Source organism: Dipodomys merriami, unplaced genomic scaffold, assembly GCF_024711535.1.
Source record: "Dipodomys merriami isolate MVZ:Mamm:240054 unplaced genomic scaffold, mDipMer1.0.p SCAF_5, whole genome shotgun sequence".
NCBI classification, from domain to species: Eukaryota; Metazoa; Chordata; class Mammalia; order Rodentia; family Heteromyidae; genus Dipodomys; species Dipodomys merriami.
The window spans coordinates 75,256,391-75,275,638 of NW_027206068.1; the positions used below are offsets into that span (position 1 = coordinate 75,256,391).

General features: G+C 53.6%; 1 protein-coding gene across 1 annotated transcript; it reads left to right on the forward strand.

Annotated features, from left to right (window-relative positions):
• The first annotated feature begins 216 nt into the window (after window positions 1-216).
• Abcb8 (ATP binding cassette subfamily B member 8) lies at window positions 217-18,986 on the forward strand. Its single transcript, XM_069997078.1, has 16 exons — window positions 217-499; window positions 5,708-6,020; window positions 6,331-6,486; window positions 6,564-6,658; window positions 6,801-6,906; window positions 7,534-7,695; window positions 7,785-7,870; window positions 7,994-8,091; window positions 8,380-8,485; window positions 14,607-14,640; window positions 14,877-15,013; window positions 15,161-15,255; window positions 15,466-15,599; window positions 15,846-15,993; window positions 17,923-18,173; window positions 18,663-18,986. Exons 1-16 carry the CDS (start codon window positions 405-407, stop codon window positions 18,801-18,803), a joined length of 2,157 nt encoding a protein of 718 aa, XP_069853179.1. The 5' UTR covers window positions 217-404; the 3' UTR covers window positions 18,804-18,986.
• Window positions 18,987-19,248: the final 262 nt, after the last annotated feature.

The window sequence follows — 19,248 nt, forward strand, 5'->3', positions numbered from 1 at the left end:
TTTTTGCTCTACACCCTCGGGAGAGCCCCGTACACCTAGTGGGCGTGAGGAACATCAGGAAAACAGCCCGAGGTCAACAGCTGACGCGTCCCCGCGGCCCAGCCGTGTGGGAGTGTGAGCTGGGCACAGCAGCCGAACGTCACTGAGCCGCTTCCTGCTCGGCCCCGCCCACAGGTCGGGGCGGGGAGAGGCGGAAATTCCCTCCAATCACAGTGCAGGAAGAAGGGGACGGGCGGACAGCGTTTTCTCCAACCACCGCCTGCTATGAGATTGATGTGTCTTTCCACCAATCACCACCAAGGCGCGAGGGTGTTGTCGGGATGGAGGACCTAGCCAGCATGGAGCCTTAGGTGGGATGAGGGTGAAATTGTCGTTGCCGGCTGCTCCCGTCTTCCTGCCCCAACATGTTGGTGCATCTATTTCGGGTTGCGATACGGAGCGGCCCTGCCCGAGGCAGGTCGCCGCTATCCCTCCGCTTCCAGACATTTTCGGCCGCCAGGTAAAAAGTGATAGCTACTCGGAGCATGGGCCATTGAGCAGCCCGGCGGGGCGCGGGGTCCGCTGGGAGATGGAGTTCCGGGCTTGCGCGAGGCCTTCTGGGAGCTGTAGGCCAGTTCGGCCGGGGTGGAATGTCACTCCCTGGCCAGCTGACCTCAATTATTTATGGGAGGTGCTGGTGTCAGCCGGAGAGTCGTCACATTTGCATACGTGAGTCACAGCTGAACTCAGCCGACTCGAGGTCAGAGGCCACGCCCCGTTCGCCATTGTCCGCCAGGGGGCGCCGTTCCCGGCCTCCATCCGTCCTCTGGAAATTGATCTGGAGAGTTGAACCAACATTGTTTTTTAGAGTCAGAGACATTTAATATTGATAGTGCTTCCAAGAGTCAAAATGAGCCATTTGAGCTTGAGCCTGTCAGCTGGGATCCAGTTCTGTAACTCGTTCTATCCAGAAAGGGATGAGTGGGAAACAAGCAAGGATCCGGAAACTAAATCTTGAATGTGAAACTAGATCTTTGTGAGAAGGGACTGATGCTCTTCTAATCTAGCAGTGAACAACCTGAGGGCAGGACAGGAAGATCGCCAAGGGCGGGTGACTCAAGCCGCCTTTGGAAAGGCTGCCCCATCCTATTGATGGAGGGAGAGAAAGATCTGGGGCGAGCTGTGTCTGGAAGTACTGGTGCTGGGAAGTCGTCCACCGGTTGTTGGCAATCCTCAAGCCCTTTTTAGAGTCTTAGTTTGGAGAAGATGAGAGAGAGAAGTTGGACATTGGCCACAGTAAATTATTAAATGGTTTGAGAACAGTCTTAAGGAAAGAAGAGTGTTGATATTATTTAAACCAAAGAGAGACTCAGGAAAAGTCATCAAATATTATTCGAATATATGTGCATTCGTTAGTGTTTTTTGGTAGATCATGAAGTAAATTTAGTAGGTGGTGACCATTTAAAAGTAAATACCAAAAAAAAAAAAATGTTCAGGCTGGGAATGTAGCTTAGTGGTAGAGTGCTTGCCTAGCATGCATGAAGCCCTGGGTTCGATTCCACATAAACAGAAAAAGCCAGAAGCGACACTGTGGCTCAAGAGTTGGAGTACTAGCCTTGAACAAAAGAAGCTCAGGGACAGTGTTCAGGACCTGAGTTCAAGCCCCAGGACTGGCAAAAATAATAATAATAATACTTAAAAAATAGGGAAAGTATTTTGTATAACGTTTCCATTTTAAGTAGTTTGCAATGTAAAATGACATTCACAGTAAATATGGATGTTTGTAAACATTACAGTTTTCAGATCACACTATTCCACATCTCCGATGAAATCAAACAAATGTCTGCCCAACATCTATTATGTCCAAGAGCTCTACTAAATACTGGAGTATAAAATTTTGCTTCCTGCTCTTTGAGAAAGCTAATGGAATAAATAAGAAAGGGAGAGAGTAAGTTTCTTTGTCTAAAACTTAGGATAGACATTAGAAAATACTGGCAAACAAAACAGACTAGGCAGGTGGAATGGGCACTGGGAAAGTATCATGTCCATCTATATGGCGAGAAGTACAGGCCTCCTTGAAGTGGAGAAAGGAGGAGATAGTCTAATTAGAATAATCTGGAGCTAGGTGCTGGTGGCTCACGCCTGTAATCCTAGCTACTCCGGAGGCTGAGATTTGAGGATTGCAGTTCAAAGCCAGCTAGGGCAGGAAAGTCTGTGAGACGCTTATCTCCAAACTGGAAGTGGCACTGTGGCTCAAGTGGTAGAGCACTTGCCTTGAGCTGAAGAGCTGAGGGACGGCACCACCCAGGTTCAGAGTTCAAGCCCCCACAACCAACAAAAAAGAAAAAAGGAAAAAAAAAAGTCTGGGAAAATGAAAAATTATGATGGTGAAGGAAAAAAAAAACCCTCACTATAGTCTTTTTCATTGTTATTTTTGTTTTGTTTTGTTTGAAACAGGGTCTCTATGTAGCTCAGACAAGCCTGAAATTCATGATCCTCCTGCCTCAGCCTCCAAAGTGTTAGTGCTACAAACATGTACCACCACGTCTGACTTCTGAGCCTTTCCCTATTATTAGTCTCTTGGGTCTTTGAGTATCCCATCAAGTCCTCTTCAGCCAGATAACTTTTGCTTCTAACTAGCCTCTCTCTAGCCAGTTCTGTCTCACTTCCCTCTACTATGATTTTTTTTTTCTTTTTTGTTGGTTGTAGGGCTTGAACTCTGGGTCTGAGCCGTGTCCCTCAGCTCTTCAGCTCAAGGCTAACACTCTACCACTTGAGCCGCAGTGCCACTTCCAGTTTTCTGGTGATTAGTTGGTGATAAGAGTCTCAGGGGATGTTCCTGCCTAGACTGGCTTTGAACCGGATCCTCAGATCTCAGCCTCCTGAGTAGCTAGGATTACAGGTGTAAGCCACCGGTACTGTTCCCTCTGCTATGATCTTAAAAATGCAAATTTGATTATGTTCTACCCTAGCCTAAAAAAAACCACAAGTGGGCTTGGACAGCACTCTTCATTGCCATCTGAAGCCCAGATGCCTTGTAGAAACTGGAATGACTGAGCCTCTCAAGTCCGTGACTTTCTTCGGTGTGAATGTCCTCTGCCACATTGATGAAACTTCTCATCCTTTCTTCCTGCAGACACCCACCTGCTTCCCCTCTGCCTTGAGCTTTCCTGTATTTTCCCTACAGCTACCTATACTGGCCAACTTGTGTTTATGCAGTCTCATCTGTGCCTCTGATGGACAGCATTACCCGCTCTATGTTCTCAGTGTGGCTCCAGTTTCCTGTGCCTGACTATGGGGCCACCTGTCTAGTAGTTACTTTGCTTGTCTTTATCTTCATACTCTCAGCACCTGCACACAGTAGGTTTACAGATGTTTTGAACAGTTGAATATACATTACATTTTATAGATATGGCCCCTAAAGGTACCAGAGGGCTTGGCCTAAACAAGGTAACAAGATAAGTCCTTTGGATTTGTGTGTGTGTGTTCACCTGTACTGGGGCTTGAACTCAGGGCCTAGATGCTGTCTCAGCTTTTCACTCAAGGCTAGTGCTCTACCACTTCAGGCACACCTTTAATTCCAGCATTTTTGGTGGTTTTTTGGAGATAAGAATCTCACAGACTTTCCTACCTGGGCTAGCTTTGCACTGAGATCCTCAGATCTCAGCCTCCTTAATAGCTAGGATTATAGGCATGAGCCATGAGCACGCATCTTAAGACCTTTGTAGGCTTTTTATTTGTTTGTTTTGTTTTGTTTGTTTGTTGGCCTGTCCTGGGCCTTGATCTCAGGGCCTGGGCACTGTCCTTGAGCCTCTCTGTGCTCAAGGCAAGCGCTCTACCACTTGAGCCACAGTGCCACTTCGACTTTTTCTGTTGATGTGGTATTGAGGAATCGAACCCAGGTCTTCATGCATGCAAGGCAAGCGCTCTACCACTGAGCCACCTTCCCAACCCCCTTTGTAGTTGTTTTGTGTTTTCTCCATCCTCTGGTGGAGGGAGAGCATGTGGCTCTTTTCCTCCATGCATTGCTGCACACAGCAGTCTAGGCCCAGGATGGGGAGGTAGGGTGATGAGGTAGAGTAAGTCAGAGACCTTTGGTCACCTGCTGACCTGGACCTTTGCATATAGCCTTGGGCATACGGCAGTATGTTTTTGCAAAGTGGAACCAGGCAGAGTAGAATGAGTCTGATTCCTGGAACTAGACATCAAGAGCTCCTCTCATTCCATTTCTGTTGCCTGAGGACAAATTATATCAGATTTCAATTTTGCATACATTTTGTACTATCAAGTGAGAATCAGGGCATCTCCTGGGGGTGGGGGGTTGGGAGTCCAAGGTGGTGAGCTCAGCACTGAACTGTGTCTGCCTTGTCACTGTGATCCCGTGTCCTGGAGGCATAGAACGGGAGCTCACTTCTCAGCTTACCTCTGAGCCTTAGGCACCTAGGACTTCTGGGTCCCTGTCTATCAGAAGAGTGTCCTGGACTGGTGGCTGTCATCTCATCTGCCCACCAGCCCTGGTAAGCCAGGATTGTGAAAAACAGGACCTGGAAACCAGCGCTGACCAGACTTGGTGTCTTGGGAGGTTAAGCGGGGCCTCTGGCTGGTGCTGGCAGGGGCTCGCTTGGAGATTGTGCAGAGAGGGTAGAGAACACTTTGAAGATTATATTTGGTGCTCAGAGTCAAATTCCATAGCTACTTTGCATGTGTGCTTTCATTATAGAATTTGAAGTTGCTTAAGAGAGCAGCCTTGAAGCGAGATGTGGCAGCATGCAATAGTTTCAGTTGTGCTATACAGTCCTAGCTTCTTGGGAGGAGGAGGCAGAGCCTGGCCTGAGCCCAGGAGCTGAAGGCTGGCTACACAGGAAAACTTTTTTTTTTTCTTGCTGGTCCTGGGGCTTGAACTCAGGGCCTGGGCACTGTCTCTGAGCTTCTTTTGCTCAAGGTTAGCACTTTACCACTTAAGATACAGTTCCACTTCTGAATTTTTCTGTGTATATGGTACTGAGGAATCGAACCCAGGGTTTTGTGTGTACTAGGCAAGCACTCTACCACTAAGCTACATTCCCAGTCCAGGAAAACATTCTAAGATATTGTTTCAAAAAAGAAAAAGAGGGCTGGTGGGGCTGGGAAGGTGGCTCAGTGGTAGAGTGCTTGCCTTGCATGCATGAGACCCTGAGTTCGATTCCTCAGCACCACATAAGCAGAAAAAAAGCCGGAAGTGGTGTTGTGACTCAAGTGGTAGAGCACTAGCCTTGAGCTGACGAGCTGAGGGACAGCACCCAGGCTGAGTTCAAACCCTACAACGGACCAAAAAAAAAAAAAAAACAAGAGCAAGCCGGGCGCTGGTGGCTCACACCTGTAATCCTAGCTACTCAGGAGGCTGAGATCTGAGGATCGCGGTTCAAAGCCAGCCCGGGCAGGAGAGACCATGAGACTCCTATCTCCAATAAACCACCAGAAAACCGGAAGTGGCGCTGTAGCTCAAGTGGTAGAGCACTCGCCTTGAGCTGAAGAGCTGAGGTACAATGCCCAGGCCCAGAGTTCAAGCCCTACGACCGACAGAAAAAAAAAAAAAAAAAGAAGAGCAAACAACTCCAGCTTGGAGAGAGGTGGAGAAGAGGGCGTGGATGAAGAGAAAACTCTGCTTCCAGAGGAGCAGCTCAAGGGGTTTGTTGGTCAGTTGAGGGACGTCTGGGGCTACACTGTCTTTGTCCTTTTCTCCTTGCAGGTCCCCAGATGGTCACCTCAGCTCATCCCTCCTCAGAGCCATAGCCCAGCTTCGGTCACAGCTCCGGGCCTACCTCCCTCGAGCCTCGCCAGCTCCCAGCCGGAGCCCGTCGGCCTGGTGCTGGGTTGGGGGGGCGCTGCTGGGCCCTGCGGTGCTATGTAAGGGTCCCCACCTCTGCCTTGTGGCACTGTGTAAGGCAGAAGAGGCCCCCCCTGCCTGCTCTCCACCCTGTGTGGTAGAGTCTCGATTTAACTGGAAGCTCTTCTGGCACTTTCTGCGACCCCACCTGCTGCTCCTGGGGGCAGCCATTGTGGTGAGGCTTTTCTCCTTCCTCCATACTACAAACAGGAAGACCCTGCCCCCAGCCTGGACTGCCCAGGGACATCTTGCTGCTGTGTCCTGGGGCCCTGGGACTCAGGGTACTAAAGAGGAACGGTGCAGAGGGGGCTGGGTTTATGGGATACTGGGAGCAGGGCAGGGCAAGGAGCCTGGGCCTTAGCTCTCAGAGAAGTCCCCACGAGCAGCCACAGTGTGGACAACACAAGACTCAGCTAGGGAGGGGGAAGATAGCACCCCCTCCCCACCCTCCAAGCATCTATCCCCCCTGCCCTGCCCTGTCTCAGCTGGCGTTGGGCGCGGCCCTGGTGAATGTGCAGATCCCCTTGCTCCTGGGCCAGCTGGTAGAGATCGTGGCCAAGTACACGAGGGAACACATGGGGAGCTTCATGTCTGAGTCCCGGAGTGTCAGCGCCCACCTGCTCCTCCTCTATGGCATCCAGGTACAGCAGCAGGGTAGGAGGGCCTGGGCACAGAGAGGCCTTCCTGGGGAACCCCTAAACCCACCTGCCTCTCACAGGGACTGCTGACCTTCGGGTACCTGGTACTGCTGTCTCACATCGGCGAGCGCATGGCTGTGGACATGCGGAAGGCCTTGTTCAACAATCTGCTCCGGTACTGCCAGCAGCCGGGTACAGGGTTGGGGTGACTAAGGCCCCTAAGGGGTCTAAGGGAGGCTCTGGGGGTGGGCCACATCCTGAGGTAATGTCTCTCTCCCCCCCACACACACACCTGCTGCCCCATCTCTCATCACCAGACAAGACATTGCTTTCTTTGATGCCAAAAAGACAGGGCAGCTGGTGAGCCGTCTGACCACTGATGTTCAGGAGTTTAAGTCATCCTTCAAGCTGGTCATCTCCCAGGTCAGTGGTCCAGGCCCCCTCCTGAATACAGCCCCCCACCCCCCATGCAGACACACCAGGCCAGCCCCAGCCCTGCTGTGGGGTCCAGAGTAGAGGCAGAACCTGAGGAAACGTGACATCCGTGGAGGAAGGCCAGAAAAGCTTGCTCTCCAGGTTGTGATATCCGACCTTCCTTAGATTGCGTTCCCCAAGGGCTCAGCCTAGAGTCAGTCCTGTCCCCGAGTGCTCACCCCTGCCAGCCCTGAGCTGGCATGACAGCTCGTTTCTGCGTACTGGTGCCCTCCCCTGGCTGCCCCCACCATCACTGATGGCCACTGGGTTAGCCAGACACCGCCCGTGTCAGCCAGCAGTGGTATCTCCCTAGGTTCTCTTAGTGTAGTTTCTAGAACAGAAAGAAGCAAACTGGAATCTGTTTACAGGAAAGAACGTATGGTACATGGATGTTCCCATCCCATAATACCTCCTGGTCAGAACCTAGCTGTCCACAAAAGGGTTCTGTTTGGTGACCAGTGACCATCTCTTAGCCTGAGCCTTGTTTGTGCAAATCTGTAGCCAGTCCACCCTTGGTAATGGGCCATGTCACCGTGACTGTGTTCAGTAGCCCCCTGCCCTCCTCCCACCGCCCAGGGGCTTCGTAGCTGCACCCAGGTGGCCGGCTGCCTGGTGTCCCTGTCCATGCTGTCCCCACGCCTCACACTGCTGCTGGCCATCACAACACCTGTCCTGATGGGAGTCGGCACTCTGATGGGCTCCAGTCTCCGCAAATTGTCTCGCCAGTGTCAGGAGCAGGTACAGGAATTCCAGGTCATCTCCCCTGCCTGCCCCCTAACCTCTCTGGCCTTCCCTCCATCACTGCCTGTTTCCTGGCCTCCATGCAGATTGCCAGGGCCACGGGTGTAGCAGATGAGGCTCTGGGCAACGTTCGGACTGTGCGGGCATTCGCCATGGAGCAACGGGAAGAGGAGTGAGTTCTGCAGGGGTGGAACACAGAGCAGTATCCTCTCCCAGCATTCCCCCCAGCCCCCCTCCCTGCCCTGCACCCCAACCCATCTGCTTCCTGAGTGCCTGACCTGGCCCTTGTCCCCAGACGCTATGGAGCTGAGCTGGAGGACTGCCGCTGCAAAGCAGAGGAGCTGGGCAGGGGCATCGCCGCGTTCCAAGGGCTTTCCAACATTGCGTTCAACTGTGAGTGAGCGAGCCCTCTCTCCCTGTACCCCTAGGGGGCAGGCATGGCTCAGGAGGAGCAAAGATAGGTGAGAACACCTCTCCATATTGACCATCACCTTTATTTGCCAGGATCCCTGGCTGCTCATGCCTGCGGGTAACAGGAAAGTACTGAGCACCACCATTACCCCAGAACAGTTTGTGGGGAGACATTACTGGGTTCCACTTAGCTCCTGGCAGAAGAGGATGTGGATTCGGGACTAATGCACTGAGCTCATTGCTCATCTTTCCCGTCCTCTCCCCACACAGGCATGGTCCTAGGCACGCTGTTCATTGGGGGCTCTCTCGTGGCTGGACAGCAGCTGACAGGGGGAGACCTTATGTCCTTCCTGGTGGCCTCCCAGACTGTGCAGAGGTGAGTGGGGTCCTTTCCATTCCGATGGTGCCCTCTGCCACTGTGCAGAGCGCTGCCAGCCCAGGGTGCCAGCATGCTCTGCATAACCACTGACTGGACCTGCCCAGCTTGAGAGCCTCAGCTTTCCTCAAGAGCAGGCTGATGTGCTCTGAGTCCCCACTTAGAAATGTGTCTGGCAGGGCTGGGAAGGTGGCTCAGTGGTAGAGCGCTTGCCTTGCATGCCTGAGGCCCTGGGTTCGATTCCTGAGCACCACATAAGCAAAAAGAAAAAAGCCGGAAGTGGCGTTGTGGCTCAAGTGGTAGAGCGCTCACCTTGAGCTGAAGAGCTGAGGGACAGCGCCCAGGCCCAGAGTTCAGGCCCCACGACCGGACCCAAAAAAAAAATGAAATGTATCTAGCATTGTTGGCTTCCCAGGCAACTCACAAGTGTCTATGAAAAGCTCTGCGCTAGTGCGCGCGCACATGCACACACACACACGCACACACACGCACATACACACACCAATACTAAAGCCTGATCTCAGGCTGTTTGTTATTGTTTTGTTTTGTTTTTTGTTTTTTTGTTTTGTCAGCCATGGGGCTTGAACTCATGGCTGGGTACTGTCCCTGAGCTCTGTTGCTAAAGGCTAGCATTCTGCCACTTTGAACCACAGCTCTACTTCCGGTTTTCTGGTGGCTAATTGGAGATAAGAGTCTCATGGACTTTCCTATGCAGGCTGGCTTTGAACCACAATTCTCAGATCTCAGCCTCATGAGTAGCTAGGATTACAGGCGTGAGTTACCAGCACCCAGCTTACTTGGCTTTTTCTCTCAAGGCTGGCACTCTACCACTTGAGCCACACTTGTACTTGTGGATTTTTGCTGGTTAACTAGAAAGAATCTCATGGACCTTTCTTTCTTTCTTTCTTTCTTTCTTTCTTTCCTTCTTTCTTTCTTTCCTTCTTTCTTTCTTTCTTTCTTTCTTTCTTTCTTTCCTTCTTTCTTTCTTTCCTTCTTTCTTTCTTTCTTTCTTTCTTTCTTTCGCCACTGTCCCTGAGCCTCTCTGGCTCAAGGTTAGCACTCTACCACTTGAGCCACGCACCACTTTTAGCTTTTTCTCTTTATGTGGTACTGAGGAATAGAAACCCAGGGCTTCATGCATACTAGGCAATCACTCTACCACTGAGCCACACTCCCAGCCTCTCATAGACTTTTCTCTTCAGGCTGGCTTCAAACCTCAATTCTCAGATCTCAGCCCCTGGTGGCTAGGATTATAGGTGTAAGCCGATAACCGGCTGGCAAGCTTTGAAAACAATTGTCAAATACACATAATGTACAATGAACAGTGTGCAAATTTCTTTTTATTCTTTTTTTTTTTTTTTGGTCCAGTCATGGGGCCTGAACTCTGGGCCTGGGCGCTGTCCCTCAGCTCTTCAGCTCAAGGCTGGCACTCTACCACTTGAGCCACAGCGCCACTTCCGGCTTTCTTTTTCCTTTTTGCTTATGTGGTGTTGAGGAATCGAACCCAGGGCCTCAGGCATGCAAGGCAAGCGCTCTACCACTGAGCCACCTTCCCAGCCCCCCCCTTTTTTTGGGGGGGTTGGTTGTGGAGCTTGAACTCTGGGCCTAGGCACTGTACCCTCACCTCAGCTCTTCAGCTCAAGGCAAGCGCTCTACCACTTGAGCCACAGCACCACTTCTGGCTCTTTCTGCTTATGTGGTGCTGAGGAATCAAACCCAGGCCTCATGCATGCAAGGCAAGCACTCTACCACTAAGCCACCTTCCCAGCCCCCACTTTCCTTTCCTTTCCTTTCCTTTTCTTTTCCTTTCTTTTTGGTCTTTTTTTGTTTTTGTTGGTCATGGGGCTTGAACCCAGGGCTTGGGCACTGTCCCTGAGTTCTTCTGATCAAGGCTAGGACTCTACCATTTTGAGCCACAGTGCTACTTCTGGTTTTCTGGTGGTTAATTAGATAAGAGTCTCACAGACTTTCCTGCCTTGGCCAGCTTTGAACCTCAATTCTCAGATCTCAGCTTCCTGAGTAGCTAGGATTACAGGCATGAGCCACCAGCGCCCGGCTTGCTGTGTGCATTCCTGAGGGCACACTCAGTCGGGTCAAGCACAATGCAGGGCCCTGCACCCAGTACCAGCACCTGTTGCCCAACACTGTCATTCTCTGTAAGGGAGACTGCATACCTCCCCCGCCCCCATAGCACTACTGCTCCTCTGCAGTCATGCAGCATTGTCCATATGTGTCCAGTATTCCAGGCTCCTCCAGGTTAGCATGCTGCAACTTTGTTTCGTTGTTTTTTGTTTTTCGGGAGGAGGTTGATATTGGGGCTTGAATTCAAGGCCTTAAGCTCTTGCTTGCCTTTAACATTCAAAGTGAGCACTTTACCAGTTAAGTCAAAACTCTTGTTTTGGCTTTTTACTGGTTTGTTGGAGACATTTCTGACCCAACAGGGCTTTAAACTGAGATCCTCAGATCTCAGCCTCCTGAGTAGCTAGGATTGCGAGCCAACTGGCCCTTCATAGGATTTCTAAGGGTGTGCCTCTCCTCTACCTGTCATATGCTTGACCGGGCCCGCCCTGTCTGCCTTGGCCAGGCCATTGTCCATCAGCCGCCTCTTCCCAGCAGGCCTCCCGTCCTTCGCCTCCCCAGCCCAGGGTGAGTGGTACCTACTGCCGTGCTCCTCTTTGCGTTTCCCCACACATAGCAAGTATGAAAAGTACATAAATATATGTTAGGATAAATAATTAAAGAGTGACTATGCTATAATAAATAATTAAAGAGTAAAGACCTGTTACCACCAGTCACAGCAAGAAAATTGATAACCCCATCCACCCCATGGCTCTTCCCTTTGCCCGCTGGCCTTCCTCGGTGCTGACACTCCTGATTCTAGTGGTGCCCCATCCTTGCTCAGAATCTTATCTTGCCACAATTGTATATCCCCCCCCTATCCCTCCCCCCCGCCCCCCGCCAGTCCTGGGACCTGGGCACTGTCCCTCAGCTCTTCAGCTCAAGGCTAGCACTCTACCACTTGAGCCACAGCTCCACTTCCAGCCTTTTCTGCTGTGGTGCTGAGGAATTGAACCCAGGGCCTCATGCATGCAAGGCAAGCACTCCACCACTGAGCCTTCCCAGCCTTCCCTGAGCTTCTTTTGCTCAAGGCTAACGCTCTACCACTTGAGCCACAGGGACACTTTCAGCTTTTTCTGTTTATGCAGTACCAAGGAATGAACCCAGGGCTTCATGCATGCTAGGCAAGCACCATATCACCAAGCCACATTCCCAGCCTCTGTTTTTTGTTGGTTTGTTTTTTTGTTTTTGTTTTGTTGCTGGGACTGGGGCTTAATCCCAAGGCCTAGGCAATGTCCCATAACTTTTTTTTTTTGACACATTCCCAGCCCTGCCCCCCCTTAGCTTTTTAGTTCAAGGCTAGCCCTCTACCACTTGAGCCACACCTCCATTTCCAGCTTTTTACTGGTTATTTGGAAATAAATCTCATGGAGTTTCCTGCTAATGTTGGATTCAAACTTTGATCCTCAGGTCTCAGCCTCCTGAGTATAGGACTACAGGCATGAGTAACCAATACTCGATGTCCATTTCTTTTTTCCTTTCTTTTTTTTTTTGTCAGTTGTGGGGCTTGAACTCTGGGCTTGGGCACTATCCCTCAGCTCTTCAGCTCAAGGCCAGTGCGCTACCACTTGAGCCACAGCGCCACTTCCGGTTTTCTAATGGCTTATTGGAGAGTCTCATGGAGTTTCCTGCCCAGGCTGGCTTTGAGCCGTGATCCTCAGATCTCAGCCTCCTGAATAGCTAGGATGACAGGCGTGAGCCACCAGCCCCTGGCTGGTGGCCATTTCTTATAGAATCATTCAGCATCAAGCTTATTACTGGCCTGCTTGAACTGAAACTAGCCAAAGAAGAGGTGTTGGACAGCCTGTTCTTAACCCAAACAGAAGAAACACTTCTTGGCCCAGACGCTGTTCCTTGAAGCAGTCTGCCCATTCCCACTGCTGCAAACTGCCATCCTCCACTGTTGTTGTTGGGTTTTTGTTGTTGTTTTTCTTTGGTCGGTCATGGGCCTTGAACTCTGGGCCTGGGCGCTGTCCCTCAGCTCTTCAGCTCAAGGCTAGTGTTCTACCACTTGAGCCACAGCACCACTTCTGGTTTTCTGGTGGTTTATTGGAGATAAGAGTCTCACAGACTTTCCTGCCCCAGCTGGCTTTGAACTGTGATCCTCAAATCTCAGCCTCTTGAGTAGCTAGGATTACAGGCATGAGCCACCAGCGCCTGGCTCCTCCACTGTTTTTGCTCCACGTTTCCCAGATTCTCTCTGGGCCCGAGGAGTCTCATCCCTCTTCTGACTCAGGAACTGTTGCCTGGTAGCTTTGGAATCCAGATGCCCTGATGTAGGGAGTGATGCCCATGCTGACTCCATTCTCTGATGAGACTGGGCTCTGACCTCCAGTCAGGAAGATCTTTCTAGTCCTGAGGACCTAGAGGACCGCTAGGCCCCACCCCACTTCTTTCTGACTCCTCACCTCCCCACAGCCTTGCGCACGATCACATTACAGCAGCAGGAGGGCCCTGGGAGCCAGCATGCATTGTCTTAGGCCCTCACCCAGATGGCTGACACAAGAATCAGATCCTGCTGGGCACCTGTGGGTGTGTATGTCAGTACTGGCATCCCGGGGGAAGGACAGACAGGGCAGAGAGAGAACAGAACCCGGACAGACTGCAGCTGAGGCCCTACCACCTCATCACAATTCAGGACCTTGCCCCACCTGGGTAGGAACGCAGCCTGCGGTATCTCAGAGCAAGGTCATTGCACACCGATGAGTCATGTGCGTTTTGGATTTCAGTTGCAGCCAGCTCGCTTGCCAGGCCCTAATGGCTTCCAGACCTCTCAAACTGGTCCCCTCCCCACGCACAGATAGCTCCCTGGCCTTACTCCTCCCTGTGGCAAGCACTCATGCCCTGGAGCCTGCCAGAACCACTTCCTTGTGGGCTTTGGGGTACCTCCCACCCCCAATTGTGGCACTGGGAGAAATGAGTCTGCTGCCCACAGTGCTGAGGAGTCAGTCTTTCCACAGTCCCCAGCACACACAGTGCCACTCAGACTGCCTCAGGTCGGCCAGGCCATTGGGGACCCATGACTAACAGGCCATTGAGTCATCCTGCCGCTCAGCTCACAGCAGCTGGTCAGCCCCAACCCCAGCCCTGTCGGGACAAAGGAGGCGACCCACAGTCTAGACAGATAAACACGCCCATCTCCTGCACACACACACACACACACACACACACACACACACACACACACACCTGCACAACAAGGCCCCAAATGCCAATTCTGTCAGGAAATTTTCTTCTGGGGTCTCCCCAGTGTTCCCTGTCATCCCCTGGCACTTTTCTGTTTTCTCCTAGAGATTTTCTTTGTTTTGGTGACAATACTAGTGTGTGTACTTGGGGCTTAGGTGCTGTCCTTTGTTTTTTTGCTCAAGGCTGGAGCTCTACCACTTGAGCTACAGTTCCAGCTTTTTGCTTGTTAATTAGTCTCAAGAACTTTCCTGCCCAGGCTGGCTTCGAGCCATGATCCTCAGACCCCCATCTCTTGGCTAGCTAGGAGGAAAGCCACCAATACCTGGCTGAGAGGACTTTCTTTTCTTCTACCTTCATGTGGATGTGTCATTGCTTTCCCAGGAGTTCAGCATAGACCTGACCTTCCATGGGGGCCACAGCGCTGTGACATCTGTCAAGGCTAAGGCGGGGGGCCCCTCCTCGAGCACTTGAGGTGCCATGAGCTGGCTTCATTCTGCGCACTATAGACCAGGATGGTGTAGACACTGCACTGAGGCCCAGGCCTTTGCTCACCCATTGCCTCCTGGACCCCCCCTCCAGGTCTAGAGTAGGCTGGCAAACAGCTGCCATCTGCAATCCAGGAGGGCATTGACCCTCGGTGAGGTGTCCCTGGGTCCCAGAGCTCTAGCTCCCCGGGAGGGGCCGCCTTTGTCCCACAACCCCGTGTCCTCGCCTCTCCTTTTTTGTAAGTACCATGTATTAGTTAACCAATTGCGCCACAGGAGCCTCCCCGCTTCTTTCTGGCTCTCATCACCATGCTTTCCCCTCTTCCTTGCAGGTCCATGGCCAGCCTCTCTGTACTGTTTGGGCAGGTGAGTGGGGGTAGGGGGGTCACAAGATGGGACACCCTGATCTGGACTGGGACTACCCGCCCCTGGGGTTGCGTGGGAACTGCCCTTGTGTGAGGGTAGGTCTGGGGAGAGGAAGGGGTCCTGAGGCCCAGGGCTGCGGCCAGCACCAGGCATGCTGCTTCCCGTGTGGCCCCCAGCAGAGCGCTTTCCTGCGAGTCCCAACTCCCACCTCACCCAAGCTCTGGATCCCCCTGCAGGTGGTACGTGGACTCAGCGCAGGTGCCCGTGTGTTTGAATACATGGCCCTGAGTCCCTGCATCCCTCTGTCGGGGGGCTCCTGCATCCCCAGCACGCAGCTGCGCGGCGCAGTCACCTTTGAGAACGTCAGCTTCAGGTGAGCACGAGTGGACAGAGTGGAGCCGGGACCCGCTGCTTAGACTGCGAGGGGCAAGGCGGGAGGCCGGCCTGGGGCTTCTGAGGAGGGAGGAGGGTAGCAGGGGCCCTGGAGCCTGAGCTAACTGGGGCTCCTGGCTGTTCCCAGTTACCCCTGCCGTCCCGGCTTTGAGGTGCTCACGGACTTCACCCTGACACTGCCCCCTGGCAAGATTGTGGCCCTGGTGGGCCAATCTGGAGGAGGTAAGGGGAGCCCCGGCACTGCCTCACCCCACTATTCTCTGGGAGCCACTAGGAGCCTGGCTGGGAGTAGTGAACCCAGTCTCTGAGGCTCTGCACCTCCCTGGACCCAGGGGCCGGGTGTCGGGGAGGGTTCGTCATTGCCACAGAGCTCCGTCTCCTGGGACAGCCTGCACAAGGCTGCCTGCTTTCCTCACTCCCCCCACCCTCCAGGAAAGACCACAGTGGCTTCCCTGCTGGAACGCTTCTACGACCCCACAGCCGGTGTGGTGACGCTGGACGGGTATGACCTACGCACCCTCGACCCCTCCTGGCTCCGGGGCCAGGTTGTTGGCTTCATCAGCCAGGTATGAGCTGGAGGCCCCCACGCCTTCCACCTTACCCCTCCTTTCGGGAAGCAGTCTGTGCCCTTGGTAGAAGGCACCTCTGCTTGCCTGGCCACTCTGCTTGACCAGACTTTGAACTTCTGGCTGTCCCTTAGATCTCCCAAGGAATCTGTCAAAATAGTCTATCCCCGTGGCAGCCCCTGACATTCTCTCGGAGGTAGAGGCAGAATGTCTGTGGATTCCAGCTTGGTTCTCCCTCCCCCCCAGGAGCCAGTCCTGTTTGGAACGACCATCATGGAGAACATCCGCTTCGGGAAAGTGGGTGCGTCGGATGAGGAGGTGTACGCAGCTGCACGAGAAGCCAATGCCCACGAGTTCATCAGCAGCTTCCCCGAGGGCTACAACACTATTGTGGGTAAGTTCAGGGCTGGCATCCTGCTTGAGTCTGCTGAGATCCTGTGGGCAGTGAGCCGTCCGCTGGGGCTCGGTGAAGCCGGGGCAGCAGGACTGTGGTGGCATGGACAGAGATGGCTCTCTGGGGACAGAGGAGTCCTAGCCCATGTTGGCCTGGGCACAGCAAACCAGACGGGCTACCGAGATAGGCAAGGGCCAGCAAAGCGGCAGAGATCACGTGGCTCCACATGACAGGAGTCTGGGCACAGACGAGCCTTCACAGAGCCTGCGCATCCCCAGCGCAGTGAGTGGAGGAGGCTTGTCGTTATTTCTTGCGCTTGTAGTTCCCAGGTTACCTGTCTTGTTCTTGTGCTCTTGAAGAGTGGTGCCCTGATATGATGGGGTGATGTCTTGTTCAGGTCTCCTGACTCCCAGGAGAGGCACGAATGGCCCTGGGACATGCGATGTGCAGCAGCCTCTAGTGTATCTTGAAGCTCCCAGCCTTACATCTTCATTCCATATTGGGGGTCAGCTTTACTGCCCAGCATCTTGTCTCCAGAATGTTCTAGAACCTCTTAAGAGAATAACTGTGGCCTGGGCGTCAGTGGCTTACTCCTGTAATTCTAGCTACTCAGGAGGCTGAGATATGAGGATCAGTCCTGGGGCCTGAAACTCTGGGCCTGAGCACTGTCCCTCAGTTCTTCAGATCAAGGCTAGCGTTCTACCACTTGAGCCACAGTGCCACTTACAGCTTTTTCTGCTTATGTGGTGCTGGGGAATCGAACCCAGGGCCTCATGCATGCAAGGCAAGCACTCTACCACTGAGCCACCTTCCCAGCCCCTGTGAGATTCTTTATCTCCCACTAACCACCAGAAAAACTGGAAATGGTGCTATGGCTCAAGTGGTAAAGCAAGTGCTAGCCTTGAGCTGAAGAGCTGAGGGACAGCGCCCAGGCCCAGAGTTCAAGCCCCATAACCAACAAGAGAGAGAGAGAGAGAAAATAGCAGAGGTAGCAGAGGCCAGTGTCTGTGGCCCAGCTCTAGCGATCCCTGTGTTCCCAATGCAGCTGTGCTCTTGCCAGCAGGACTCCACACTCTCCCTGTAGGGGTGATCCCGGGGGCGCTCATGGATGGCGCTTTCTCTGAGTGTGCTCCCAGTTCATCAGGGCACCTCGGGACTGCCCCTCCCCGCTGCCCTGTGATCCTGCCATTATCGTGTTGCCCCTGGAGGTCTTTTGGGCTCCCAAGTGACTTATCACTTTTGCTGTCCTCCCTGGGCTTCAAATCCTGCCTTGCCTGAAGTTTCTACATTTCACAGCCCATGTTTGGGGGGCCACAGGGCAGCCATTGCTGCAGGCACAGGGAAGGGAGCTGACCGCCCAGTGCAGAGGCCTGCTGTGTGCCATTGCCATGTCATGTGCATTTGGTTTGGTGTGTGTGTGTGTGTGTGTGTGTGTGCGCGCGCGCGCGTGTGTGTGCGTGTGTGCGTGCGTGCGTGTGTGTGTGTGCCTGCTGTGTGTGTGTGTGTATGTGTGTGTGCCTGCTGTGTGTGTGTGTGTGTGTGTGTGTGTGTGTGTGTGTGTGTGCCTGCTGTGTGCCATTGCCATGTGCATTTGGTTTGGGGTGTGTGTGTGTGTGTGTGTGTGTGTGTGTGCCTGCCTGCTGTGTGCCATATCATGTGCATTTGGTTTGGTGTGTGTGTGTGTGTGTGTGTGTGCCTGCTGTGTGCCATTGCCATGTGCATTTGGTTTGGTGTGTGTGTGTGTGTGCAGTCTGTCACAGGGATAAGAAGAGAAATGTGCCAGGTGTCCCCCCACCCCCACCCCCAGGCCTCAGGGACAGGATGAGCACCGCACTGCTGGGATCACTCAGAGACTACTGAGCCTGCAAGATGGAAAGTCAGGAGGGACTCGGTGCCCTTCCCTCACTACCCTGCCCTGTCCCTTCTCAGGCGAGCGGGGTGCAACCCTTTCTGGTGGCCAGAAGCAGCGCCTGGCCATCGCCCGTGCCCTCATCAAGCAGCCCACGGTGCTGATCCTGGACGAGGCCACCAGTGCCCTGGATGCGGAGTCAGAGCAGGTGGTGCAGGAGGCCCTGGACAGGGCCAGCGCTGGCCGCACTGTGCTGGTTATTGCCCATCGGCTCAGCACTGTCCGTGCAGCACACCACATCATCGTCATGGCCAAGGGCCAGGTTTGGGAGGTCAGTGTGGACCTAGGGAGCCGGAAGTGGGATGGCATGGGTGGGGCCTGTTAGAGATTGGCTTCAGCCATGGGCAGTGGATCAGGAGATGGCCGCTGAGCTGTGCCAGCGCCTGGTCAGGCCCCGGGCATTGGGAACCATGTCTAGAAGCAGCATCTCAACACATCCAAGAATTCCTGCCCTCAGATGAGCCCCAGGCTCTCCAGGTTCAAGTTCATCCTCTCTCCCCTAAGATGGTCCAGCAGCACTGGCGCTCCCAGGGTCAGAGGCAAAGTCTAAGGGCCTCCCCACTCCTGAGGGGAAGGAGTGCATTTCTCCAAATGGAGCCAGCCCTGCCTCAGCCAGTGCCCTTCCCATGGGGCTGTGGGTTCCCGGGATCCCCAGAAATGGCACTGGCGGAAGTGACCCGGGCTGAATGCTTGGTGAAGGCCAGCCCTCCCAGGGCTCTGAGTTTGCTGCTGGTGGAGTAACCCTCCTGTGGTCTTCCAGGCCGGAACCCATGAAGAACTCGTGAAGAGAGGCGGGCTCTACGCAGAGCTCATCCGGAGGCAGGCCCTGGATGGCCCACCAACTGCCACTGCACATCAGGAGAAACCAGAAAGTCCCAGGAACGGCGAGCACAGACCTTGAGAGTCACCGTCTGAGGTTCAGTCTTACTGCCAAGCGTGAGCTGGGGCTCAGCTTGGGGAGCTGACCAGCATACTGGGGTGTGGCCACCACCACTGCTCCTCTGCTCACAATAAAACACGGCCCAGCAACTGGGCTGGGAGGTGGATCTCCCCACCCTGCTGCCTGCCACCTCCTTCCCGCCAAGTGCTGGGGTCATTAGTCTTCTCGGGCAAGGCAGCCCCAGACTCCGCCTGCGCCTTTCTCTTCAGCCCAGCTCTGCCTGGCTGCCTAAAGCCACTCAGGTGCCAGCTCCAGGGAATTCTGGCGGGGATCTGGCAATTCAAACCTAGGTATCCTACCCCTTGCCAGGGCCTTTCTTCCCTAGACTAGGGACGGACACACACGCGCTTGTCCCCCATCGCCTGTCTGGGAGAGGGAGCCTCACCTTGGCCCATCTTCCAGACAG

Bases quoted from the DNA above. Each gene is read 5' to 3' on its own strand.
- Abcb8 (XM_069997078.1), top strand. From the start codon at position 405: ATGTTGGTGCATCTATTTCGGGTTGCGATACGGAGCGGCCCTGCCCGA. The intron at 6,907-7,533 runs GTCAGTGGTCCA...CCCACCGCCCAG, and splicing joins TCAAGCTGGTCATCTCCCAG to GGGCTTCGTAGCTGCACCCA. The intron at 18,174-18,662 runs GTCAGTGTGGAC...GTGGTCTTCCAG, and splicing joins CCAAGGGCCAGGTTTGGGAG to GCCGGAACCCATGAAGAACT.